The following is a 12,791-nucleotide window of genomic DNA, read 5'->3' as shown; positions in this document are numbered from 1 at the left end:
GAGAAAGTGTTCAAAATTTTTCATAACAGCTTGGTACATAAGATGAGAATGGGCCCTGCAAATGCATATGTTCGGCTGTATAGACCTGTGCACTTTCCATATGCTTGTTTTGCTATTAGGCATCACTATAAGTGAGCATGCGAACCAGCCTATACTAGAAACAGTAGTAATTTACATTTCAGGGACTGTCATGTTCTAATGCAACCAAAACATGCTGAGCAGCCACCTCCCCCACCCCCAAACACTCCCCAGATAGCCACTCCACAAGCTCCTCCCCTTTACAGAAATGGTGGGGCATTGTAGCAGTCAGGAGCTGCTTAACATGGCCCGCAATCATAGCCCCACCTTCTTATGTCATTTTGGTTCCACCCCAACCTCAAAGACCCCTGCTACAAATCCTGCATTTGCACTGGAAGGGTGAGTAAAATAAAGCAGGATAGTAACTTAAGGTGCATACACACGTAACGATTTTTTGAACGATTTGTCGATAATGAAATCATTCAGTTTATGAGTTATATCAATGAACGATAATCACAAATGCGCACTCCCGTTTGTAGTTTGTAGTTATCGTTCATCGTCCATTTCAGACTGTCCAACATGACGATTTTCATTAAGGGAATGAACATTGGGCCTGATTCAGAGCCGGACGCAATTAGCGCTCGCTCGTCCTGAAAATAGGGGTGGCTATTCAAATGAACCGTTCGCTGTTTGCGGTCTGTTCACGCCTCTAGGTCTGAACGAGCGAACAAAACTTGCGGTTGTTTTTTGGGAAACTACGCCCCCTGGCCGCTCGCATCCAACGTCATGGTCGCTATTTATTAGATTAATCGAGTACATCGAACAGGGTATGAGCTGCTCGCTGTTCTTGTGGTTGGTTTTTGCTACCACAATTTTGCGAGCAGTTCTGGCTAAAAAATAACCCAGTGACGTGGTCAATGACGCTGCTGTTTTAAATATGCACACCCATAAAACGCCCGTTTTGACCTTTAAGCACGCCTGCAATCGGATCTCCACTCCCCGTTTTCAAGCACCTTCCCCTGTTACCACCCACATACGCCTCATCCTGTCACTCAAATTATCAGGCATTCGCTATTTTGCGAGCACATGAATTTCAACCGCACTGACTGGTTCGCGCATGCGTATAACGATCCGTACGCATGCGCAGTTGGGCAATCATCGCTCGGAGCGAACGAGCTGCCGCTTACGAGTGGCTCTGAATCAGGCCCATTATTCGTTCAACGTTCAAATTATCGTTCATTACACTTCAAAAAATCGTTCACTTTTTCAAGGGAAAAATCGGACAGAAAATCGTTGGTTACAAAATCGTTACGTGTGTATTCACCTTTATTATATAAAGATTTAGACAATATGACAAACTGGGCTGGCAGATTAGATTGTGGGTAGATGTTAGGTTACCTAGACCATGATAATAACTGTGCTACTCACACATTAATTGGGATACAGCTGTGAAATACAAATAAGGAAAAGACATTTGGAATACTAAGGAACAGTCATTATTTGGAATACATTTTGAATAAGGGCTACATTTTGGGCACTTCATTGTAATAAGAACCTAGTCTTGGGGGTGTTCAGGGTCCGGCAGGATCATTTATGAAAGGAAATAGAAGAATTACATTTTAAAGGGAGAAATAAACAAAGTTTATTTACAGCAGATATAAGGCACCTGAGATTCGAACTTATTCATATGTATAAATATATTTGAGGTTAATAAATAGATTAGTTCAATGAATATTTCACTTGAAGGACCATAGCAACGACAAGAGGTGATCAATTGTGAATGGAAGAAAGGTTTTGGCATCAGAATTAGTAGGGATTCTTTACTGTAAGGGTAGTTTACATGTAGAATTATTTATCATATTCTTTATCGGGAAGCCGATGGACGGAATCCCGACCGCCGGCTTCCCGACTGTATAATCCCGGCAAGGGTTAAATTACAGGCATCGAAATCCCGATGCCTGTCATTTTCCCTGCGCCGGGAGCCCGACACTCAGCTTACCAATCGAAGGTAAGCCGAGCGACAGGCACAGATAGCGGCGGGGGGAGGGCTAGGTTTAGGATCTCCGGGGGGAACTTAGGGTCAGCCCCCCCCCCTGGTAGGTTAGGTTTAGGCTAGGAGAAGGGGAGTAAGGGTTAGGCACCCCCGGGGGGAGGTTACAGTTAGGCACCTCCCGGGGGACTTAGGTTTAGGTGGCGGGAAAGGGGGGGTTAGGATTAGGCACTTAGAGGGGGGGGATTAGGGTTAGGCACTTAGGGGGGAGGTTAGGCACCCCTAAGGGAGGGTTAGGGTTAGGGGGTAGAATAGGTTAGAGAATACGTACCTGGGGACGATCGGGATATTCAGTGATGCCGGGATGCCGCTGTCGGGTAAAACATACTGAATCCTTTTAATCATATGTAGTGGTTATGGCAAAATCAGAATTTAATAATTGATTGGATAACTTGATAAAAAATGGTGCTTATAGAAGAGGACATTATAGTGGTCATCAATTAAGGTAATTTATCTCGTTGACATTTTAGGCCAGGGAGGATTTTTTTGTCCTGTAAGACGAACATGGCATCTGTAACACTGGCAGTCTTGTTTCACTTTCCTCTGGATCAGCACAAATAGAATGTATGGAAGGTCAGACTTGATAGAACTGTGTCTTTTTTTTCTATCCTTACTTTGCAGTTGTGTAAGAAAAAGTCCTGGTAGAAGATAAAACCAATACCTTATTAATACTGAAATGTTATATCTCTGTAAAGAACAACCACTGAAATATAACACACAGTGTTTGATCTATCAAGATGTCTGTGACATATACAGAGTTTGGAAAAAGATATTTGTCTTTTATATTGTACTACTATTGCTACGTTTTTATGTACCCTTTCCATTGCAGGGCAGCAGAAGGTCTTCTTAATAGAGTGAAGAAATTATTTCAGGATCCTCATAATAAAAATAATGACTTAAATCATGAAGTAAAGGACAAGTTAAGCCAGTTTCAAGACAAACTAGATGATGTCTTGGACATGCTGCGAGAAGCCAGGGGGAAAATAAAAGCATCTGACCATCTTTCTGCTGTCAATCAGCGCAATATGACTGCATTGGAGGTATAGTATATATTCCTATTAATAAACACATTATTTCACTAATGTTTTATGCAGAAAGAAAATGAATTCCACAGTTGTCTTTGGATAATGTACAAACAGGTAACGGATGGCTGCAGACTGTCTTACACACTTACTGCTCTACACTAGTATGCTCAATTACACTTTGTTGATTTTGCCTGCACAAATAGACAAGTCGGTATGCGTTACAAAACTAATTACACACAATCAGCAGTGGTTATTAGCTGTCACAAATACAGTTCCTTGACTGCATGCTTTCAATTTATTTTAATTGCAAACTCTCATTATACTGTACATTAATAAACATCTAACTAAATGACATAGAGTGAATTCAACTTAAATGAAGATAAATGCTTAAAGACTTTGCAAGATTTGCAGTTTTTTGTCGAGTAACATTCAACCTTTTTAAAAGTGATGCAACTATCAATCAAATACAGAGTTGGTTTATTAGATATTTGCCTCCATGTTCTGTTTTATTTTGTTCAAGGGCTAGGCATTACCTGCTCCAGACTAGATCCATAACTAGAATTTTTGGTGCCCTGTGCCAGAGTGAGCATTTGCACCCCCCTTTCCCATTTTTTAAATAGGGACAGAAGATATTGCACCTGAAAAAGGGACACGGCTTCATGGGGAAGGGCCAGGGAAGATATAGGGGAGGCCAGGAGATGCTGGGGATAAAAGAAGAGGAAGCTACAAGTGAGAATGATAATAAACAGGAAAATTGACAGGTCCAAACAGCGCCCCCTGCCCGGCGGTGCCCTTTGCCATGGCACTGGTCGCACTATCCTAGTTACAGCCCTGCTCCAGATAGACTATATAATAATGTATAGAAGATTTTCGGTCTCTACTTTGCTACAGTCTGAATCTGTTGTAGACAGTGACAATAATATGTATTTGCATTTGATTAACCAATAAAGGTTATTTAAAGGTCATTTTTTGACTACTACTCTGTTTATGTTTTTTTTGCGTTAAATTGCAAAGTGGGAGACATGAGAGATGTATACTATATATCGTGTGTTATAATCACACATTTCAGTCTTTATGATAATGGTAGCATGCCCCTACAAGTGTACTTTCCATTTAAATTGTATTTGGAAACTGTAGGGGGTATAATTGCTAAAGTGCAGGATTTTAGAAGTGGAGATTTTGCCCAAAGCAACCAATCAGATTGCTTTTACCATTTTTTTAAGAACCTGTTAGAAGATAATGGCTAGAATATGATTGGTTGCTATGGGCAACATCTCCACTTCTAAAAACAAGCACTTTAATAAATTTACCCCTAGGTGCAGAGCCATAACTATACTTTTTGGTGCCCTGTGCCAGAAAGAGCATTGGCGCCCCCCCTATTTTTCCAAATATGGTCAGAACCCAAAAAAGAGGCATGGACTCATAGGGAAGAGATAGGGGTGGGCCAGGAGATGCTGGGGATTAAATAAGAGGATGCTACAAGTGAGAATGATAACAAACAGGAAAATTGACAGGCCAGAACAGCGCCCCCTGCCCTGCATTTGCTGTTACATGCTCACACAGTAACAGCAAATGCAATTTTTTTGTACCATGTCCTGCATCCGTTCAATATTGCCACCACCAGGCTTTGCATGTAACCACAGAGGTGTTGTTTGCGTCAGAGCCATAACTTGACATTTTAGTGCCCTGTGCGAGAAAGAGTATTGCCCCCCCCCCCCCAAACTGCCTATATAAAAAAATCACACGCTCAAATACTGGCCCTATAAAAATCATACCCAGTCCATCCTTTATATCGCTATCGAAATGATTTTTATAGCGCCTGTAGCTTACTTACCTTGGTGAGAACAGCAGCTACATATTATGTGAGATTATTTATGTATTATTGTTACTCTGGTAATCTGTCTATGTATACAATTCTTATTAAATATACTGTATAGTATTTTGCAAAAAGCCAATAGTACACACACACACACACACACACACATATATGTTCCGCCCTCAGGGCTGTTGTGCTCTGTGCAGTAGCACCCGACGCACCACCCTAGTTACGGCCCTGGTTTGCATGTTCAAAGTGCATTTGATAGTGCAATCCAAAGCCTCCCTGTGACACAGTTTACTATGTGCTTACTGAACGCTCCCATATTTCAATGTATTTTTCAGAGCGTTATCACATCTGAATGCTGCAGATGAGACGGAAATGTATTCAAACAAACCAGAGCCAGAAAGTGTGTATATGTACAGGTCCATTTACTTTGGTTTATCAGCATCAAATAAGTTTTCAAAAAACACATTAAACTCTGTACATTTCTGTACGTGTCCAAAGCCAAAAACAGCTGCTGTATAATATTTCACCCAATTCACAACAGTTTACAAAATAAAACAATATTAAAAAAGTTTGTATGGCCTGTTGTTAACGTAACAGTTACAAGCTGCTACTTCTATGGACAGATACAAATGGCAAAACCAGCACATAATGTGATGTAATACAATATTAAATAAAATATCATTTCTGAGCAGGTACATTCAGGCTACAAAATTAATTCAAAGTAGTTTTAATAATGCATAACATATAGATCTTCTTATATGGCGCAGTAGAACAACAGCAGACTGCCAGGCAGGCAGAATTGCTTTCTGGTAAATTGATGGAATGAATTGATGTGCTGTGTTTTATCGTTGGCTAGATAGAATAGTTCTAAACTCATATTCTTTGTTCTCTAATTGTGCTTAAATGCCATGGTGTGCGTTACATGTAGTTATAGATGCTTTTTATTTACTTTTGATTTACTTGCCAATGTTATCATTCTTCCTACACATGTTCTTCAAACATCATATTGTTATTACTGTTATAGCTTAGGGCAGGGGTTTCCAGCCACGGTTCTCAAGGCACACTAACAGTCCAGGTTTTAAGGATAGCCATAGTTAAGCACAGGTGACTTAATTAGTACCTTAGTTATTTTGATTTAACCATCTGTGCTTAAGCATGGATATCACTAAAACCAGGACTGTTAGTGTGCCTTGAGGACCGAGGTTGGGAATCACTGGCTTAGGGCCTATCCATTAGGCGACCTGAAAAACTTAACGTCTGGGTTTCAGTCCTTCAGGTCACCAGGAGCGGTGCCCACACTGAACGGCGTTCACTGAACATCATTCAGGGCAGGAGACCAACTTCTTATGTGTGAACATGTGAACCTGACGCTCGTCATCAGGTTTTGACGATCATGTTCAACAGATAGTCGGGGTCGGCAAGGACCAAGCGTGCACGCGCATCGCTGGTCCTTGATGGCTATCCATTAGACAACTTTCTGAACGTTCCGACCAAAACCTCCTGGATTTGGTCGGATCATTCAAAAAGTCGTCTAATGGATAGGCCCCTGCCACTACCAATATTTTATGTCTTTATATTGTACTGAATACTGCTAAAAGAACAGATAACAAAAGCAAGTGAGCTATGTATGTGAAGGTCAAATATATACAATGAAAATTTTAGGACCTTGAAAAATGCACCATACTTTTCCCAATGCCAATGCAATGTACAATGGTTTTCATTTTTATATATTTAATATTTCAAGTGTAGTTTTGTGGGGCATCTTGACTTTGACGACATGTAAAGATTAACCATTCCAAAGTTATTGTCTATAGTATATTGAAGAACAGTTTCATTTTTAAATTACTTAAATCTGAGATGGGTAATTTTTTTTTAAATAAATCCAGATGGAACTGCACAGGAATGAATAAAGTGTGATTAGATGACTTAATGGCTTGTATTGAAGGGTATGCAAATCCACATTTTTTATCCCCGTAGAATAATGACTGTCCTTACTTTGTGAGAATGGATTTTGATGGAAATGTTCCACATACTGTAGTGCATTAGTGCTCTGCATCTGAATTGGTTATTGTTACTGATGGATTTTTAATATAAAAAATATTTTACATTAACATTTGTTATGTATTAGTACAAATATTTAAGCCACTAGGGAAGAAGATAACAATTGAGAACTGTATAAAGAAAAGTCTATTCACCTGAAAGTGGAAGCAGAACATTTGAAACATTGTAAATTTAAATCACTCAAATCAAGTATTTTTTTTTACTACACATTGGGTAAATTAGCTGAGACTGTACAGATTTAGTGTATAACAAACAAAGTACAAGGGACTGGGGTATATTTACTATGAACTTGTCGGCAGTTCAGGCATTGTGATTTAAAAGGGCAGTAATTTTAAATGTAAAACACTTCTGGTTTGGCTTTGCTAGGACAGCGAGGTGCATCCAGTTAGAGATCTATGTAGCAGTACAGAATTTAATGGAATTACAGCATACTGTAAGTGCAGGGCTCATAGGCGTCTTTATAATGGGTGCAAGCTGTGCGGTGCACACGGGCCCTGGGTCCAGGGGGGCCCGCACCGCACACACTGCACTATAGTTAATAATATAACAGATAGCGCTGTACTGCTCCACAGTTCTGGATCGGTGCTGCAGAGCAGCAAAAACTCACTGGGAAAATGGCAGCGGCTATTTTCCCAGTGATCTGCGCATGTGCAGAAAAAATGTCACCAGGTAAATAGGCGGAGACGCCATTTTCCAAGAGACCCGTGCATGCGCTGTAGATTCTGGCATTAAGCAAGAATCAACAGAGCTCAGTGCACTGACAGAGAGGAAGGAGCCCATATGGAGGCTGCACACGGGCTCCCTCCTCTCTTAAAACGCCCCTGGCAGGGCTCCATACTTGCCAACTCTCCCTGATTGTCAGGGAGACTCTCTGAAATAGCAGCAATCTCCCTGACTCCCTGAAGAGTCTGGCAAACTCCCTGATTACACCACCCTTATGTAGCTGTTATATACTTGGGGAAAAAAGTAATCAGAGATGTATACATTCAAATGGTATAATCAGTGTCATTTCCCTGTATTGGTTATAGGACGCAATGATCCATATAAAATCATACATGCATTTTCATATAAAGTTTCTCTTGGAACCCCTTGTAAAACACAATACATGCGCAAGCCTTGAAAAGTATCAGTGTGTTTTCATCAACAAATAGATCTTACTAACTGCTTTCGTGCTCATTTACATTTGGACGTAAGTCAGTTTTATACGCTTCTACGCTTATACGCTTCTCAGCTGTAGCAGTACACGTCTACTTTACCACCGCGCTCATAGGTGGTGCAGTCACAATCTCACTGAAATGCTTTTTCAAAAGTATGATGTATATCATTGTGCAACCCGGGCCACTGTTACTTCGGTAGCAGGGTTAAAGTTCGTGGGAACAGCTGCTTTTTGAAGCAGTTGTCACCGCACCAGAGCAATACTGAATTGCTCTGGTAATTAAAGATCCACTGCTGCAAATCAATCATAAATCAGGATGTTTATGTTGCCATTTCCATGGATCTCAATCATCTGTCCAGCCTACTGACCTGTGGTTTGGTTTTGGTTCTAAATCATCAGTTTGGTTTTGGTAAAAGCACCCTCAAGTCATGTTTTGGTTTGATAAAAACAGCTAAAATCATGTAACTTGGACCTGTTTTTGTTCCTATAGATTTATCAACATAAATAACATTCATTTCCAGTAAATGTTGACCAATTTTGGCACCTGGTATCATGAGGGAGGGATTTACATGCCATCCAAAACACGCAATATCTGACTTGTGGGAAGACCCGAGCTGAGACTCTGTTCTATTCAGAAACCCCAAAATGACCCAAGCCGGGTCTCGGTTCAACATGGAACCCCAAAGTTCGGGTGTGTTCAGTTTTCAGCAAAACCAAACCGCTCATCTCTACTCTCCAGTACATTATCCTCAATACACAATACAGTACATTATGATGCCAAAGGAGTCAGTATGAACTCCATCGATTGCAAAACACAATTTCTTTCATATTCCAGAACAGAAACTCCCCTAGAGTTATTATGATAGGTAGAAATAAATGATCATCTCACATGTAATAATGACAATAATCACTTCCCACTAAGTGGGTCTACAGTAGACGTGCTACCACAGGCTCATGAATATTAAGTTGATTGAACACCATATATCCTTTATCCTTAATAATTAAATATCAACTAGTCCATGATGATCTTGAGCTCCATGCTTTATTAAGAGGCATGCTCTTGATTCAGCACCACAATCACCAAGGAGAGAATATTTTAACCGTGGGCACCCAGCAAAACACATTTCTGCTACGCAATGTATTATAGTTTGATATACACTCAAGATGCAGACTGAAAGCAACAGCACAGATGTACATAAAAGCAATATCAGACCCATTGTATCGGGTTTTAACATTTGGTTTCTAGGACCATACTCACCACCCTTTATATTCTCCTAAACATTGTTTACCTGGATTCCTAACAATTCACCTTACAGTCCCTTAACAAACAATCAAGGTTTGGTAGTGATGATGGCTGTGAGTGGTTAACTTCCTTATCAGCTTTAACTAGAGATTGGACAATAATTACAGACACAATAATTACATTTCACTTAATTAAATAATAAAAAATGTACTGGTAATTTGTACCTATCAACAGTATTAAATTGCATCAATCTAACCTAGTTGTTCCCAAACTGGGTGCCACAGGTCACCTGCAGAGGTGCCGTGGGTTGGTGGTCTAGTACCAAATCAAATTATTTATGGTCAATGTGTTAGGCAAAACCAATGCCAGTGCCTACCATTCATAACATAAATGAACAAACAGAAGCACAAATTTTCCACCACCACGTAATTCAACCTAATAAAGACATGTAAGCACAATTTACTTAATTTAATAATTTTTGGCTTTTTGCTGAATATCTCAATAAGAAACGTTCTTGGCCTAGTGGTGCCATAAAAAATGCTGATACTCTAGGATGCCATGATTCAAGGAAGTTTGGGAAGAAAGTTTGGGAATCAATGATCTAACCTATTCAACTAAAATATTTACTTATACAGTTCCTTTTCAGCCTAGTGGATGAGCTCTCCCTGGATGATTCAAATAAATAAGTTCTACTGCCCGCCACCATGCTCAATCTGGCCAGGAATAGCAAGGCGTATGTAAGCCAAAGATCCTACAGCCATTTTTTAACTTGTATATATTTAAAATATATATTTTAGACCTACCATTAGAAAGTCCAGGAAAATCACAACTCTCTGGCCATTATATTCAAGAGGACCTTTCACCATCGCCAGATGCAGAATAGCATCCTGATGTTTGTAGTGCAATACTTTTGCAATAACTGTACCCAGGGAAGCACCCAGAGAAAAGTTATTTGTAGGTATAAGGTGGACTTTTTCAATGGAGTAATGTGCTGTAATACATATCTGCCCATTAGCTGCATAAGCCAGTTTTCTAGGAATTCTTCCACTTTTGGGCCTTCTACCTACTCAAGAAGACCAAGCAATTCAATATTATTTTGCATTTGTGATTCCAGGTTAAGGATTTGACTCTTCATAGAAGCAATAGTATCCTCTAATTTGGAAATGGATTTTTTGGTTTAACCTGCTCTCGCCCAAATTTTTTGCATAACCTGAGGAAACAAAGCTAAATCAACTTGTACTTTAGCAATCTTGCCAACCTGTTTTCAAATGTGTTAATGGGCTGCAGGAGTTTTATAATGAAATCTCAGATTCTTCTGGCTGTATGCACAGTGCTTGCAGGGATGCTGGCTGTGAACGGACTGTTTGTGCAGAAAGGCCTGAGGTAGGGAATCAGTATGAGATGCCGGCACTCGGGATCCCGGCTGTTAGAATCCCAATGCCGGCATCCAGAAAAGTTTAACACACCGACACTTATTGGTCGGTGTGCTAACCTTCCCCTTCTTTGGTGCCTAACCCTTTCCTCCCCCTCCCCCCAGTGCCTAACCTTAACCCTCCCCCCTTAGTGCCTATCCCTCCCACTAGTGCTTAACCCTAAACCTAACCCCCCCAACACCCCCCGATACTTACCCTTGGTATCCTGGTGGTCGAGATGCCGGCACTAGGCTTCTGACCGGCGCCGGTAATAGGAGCATTTTCATCCAGACTGCTGGGATGTCGAACACATACATGAGGTAGAACTATGATTTGTACAGGAGAATATCACCAACCAAGCAGCTACTGAAGCCAGTGAATGATTGAGTGACTGAGGACCTGATTCAGAGATGGACACAATGCCGATGTTTGTGGAGTTGAGAGATTATTCTTGTACTGTGTATGTGTCTGTGTCGCACTGCATATGCATTCACATGAATTACCAATGCATGTCACAGTGATGATATGGATGCAGAGTGACTGACAGTCAGTGAACGTTTGTGGGAGGTAATGGGGGAGGGTGAGTCAAGTGCAGTTGTGTACGATCATCTTGGGAGTGTGTCTTACCTTTTGCGTGACCCTCTGAATCAGGCCCTGAGTCTCCAAGGCCAAAATATATATTCTGTTACCGCAGTGTCGAATGCTTCAGGCTATAGGGCTGGTATGGAATGTCTATGCAGCGTTATGCAGGTTCTACAGCAAGGAGAATAATGTCACAAATAAAATAAAACAAACCCCAAGATAGGATTTCTTTATATAGATGTGCAAGTAAGGCAGAAAGACCTAGCCTGATAGATTCCCCGAGTCATCTATTTATAGCTCAGCTGCATGAAATAAACAAGATGGTGCCCACCAGAAATAGTATAGAGAATGCATGATAAATAGGCCCCTATGCCTTTTATATTTTATTAGCAGATACAGTAACAAACTCGAATATAATGCATATGTAATTGCAAGCCTATTCAAGTCTCAGATGCAGGAATCCAACTCTCTTAAAAACTTGCCATCACCAAAGGACATAATTTACACCATCTTAGTCTTTGCACAATCATACGCTCACATGTACACCAAGGAAGGACTTTGTAGCGGCACTTACGTTAAGTTGTAGACAAGGCAACCGCCAAAAGACACGTCTGCATCCACCTCTGAATCAGGCCCTTAGTGTGCTAAATGTCCTGTGCCCACTCTGAGCATCTGTAGACACCACTGCCTGATTAGATGCCACCATCGTACACACCATCGAAACTTGCACTAGTCCTGTGGCAGGTGCAGATTTTCTTTCTGAGTATGGCCTCCAAAGTGTACACTTTATCACCTGTATACCTTAACACTTCAGCGACATGCCCATGACACTCCCATAACATGCCCATAAGACGGACCATCTCTGTGCATCTGTTTAACCACCTCCCAGTCACCGCCAAGGACCACCAGGCACTTTTCTATGTCATTCTGATACCATGATCTGAATTGCAACAGCGCCTTTGTGGGTACACACTATGTAATGCATGCACCATAAACGTTTTTAAGCATTTTCGAGCGCTCAGTAGAAAATTATTGCTCAACTGCATCAACATAGGCATTGTGCGTGACCTTGGCCATAAGCCTCATCCTATTGATCAGTAAAAAAATGTATGGTCTCACTTGAAAGTATCATGACATTGGTCAATCAGGGCTTTGCATCTGATTCATGAGTACCCCTAAGGCCAGTTCATATTTTGGGAGACTTGCTGTACATAATATATATTTACTCTTAAATATATCATGTTTAAAACATATCAGTTGTGTGCATATTTTCTCAATGTTCAGGGAGCACACACACTACATATAAATTCATACATCACATTAACATATTCCTGTACATTTACCTTGTAGTGGATAGTTGTGAACAAATGCGATGGCCTTCAATGATGTAAAAATGGTTACAATGAGATGTTCATCCTA

At 40.7% G+C, this 12,791-nt stretch overlaps 1 protein-coding gene across 1 annotated transcript in view; it reads left to right on the top strand.

The window, feature by feature from the left end:
• LAMA2 (laminin subunit alpha 2) overlaps positions 1-12,791 on the top strand; it is a 901,593-nt gene that overhangs the window by 733,572 nt on the left and 155,230 nt on the right. Inside the window, exon 38 of the mRNA XM_088452064.1 lies at positions 2,898-3,108. Within this exon, the coding sequence (XP_088308190.1) occupies positions 2,898-3,108 (211 nt within the window). The remainder of the gene's footprint in view (positions 1-2,897; positions 3,109-12,791) is intronic.

Source organism: Taudactylus pleione, unplaced genomic scaffold, assembly GCF_031769625.1.
Source record: "Taudactylus pleione unplaced genomic scaffold, aTauple2 ptg000006l, whole genome shotgun sequence".
Taxonomy (NCBI): Eukaryota; Metazoa; Chordata; class Amphibia; order Anura; family Myobatrachidae; genus Taudactylus; species Taudactylus pleione.
The sequence above is the reverse complement of the archived record's forward strand: the minus strand, read 5'-3'. Positions and strand labels throughout refer to the sequence as shown.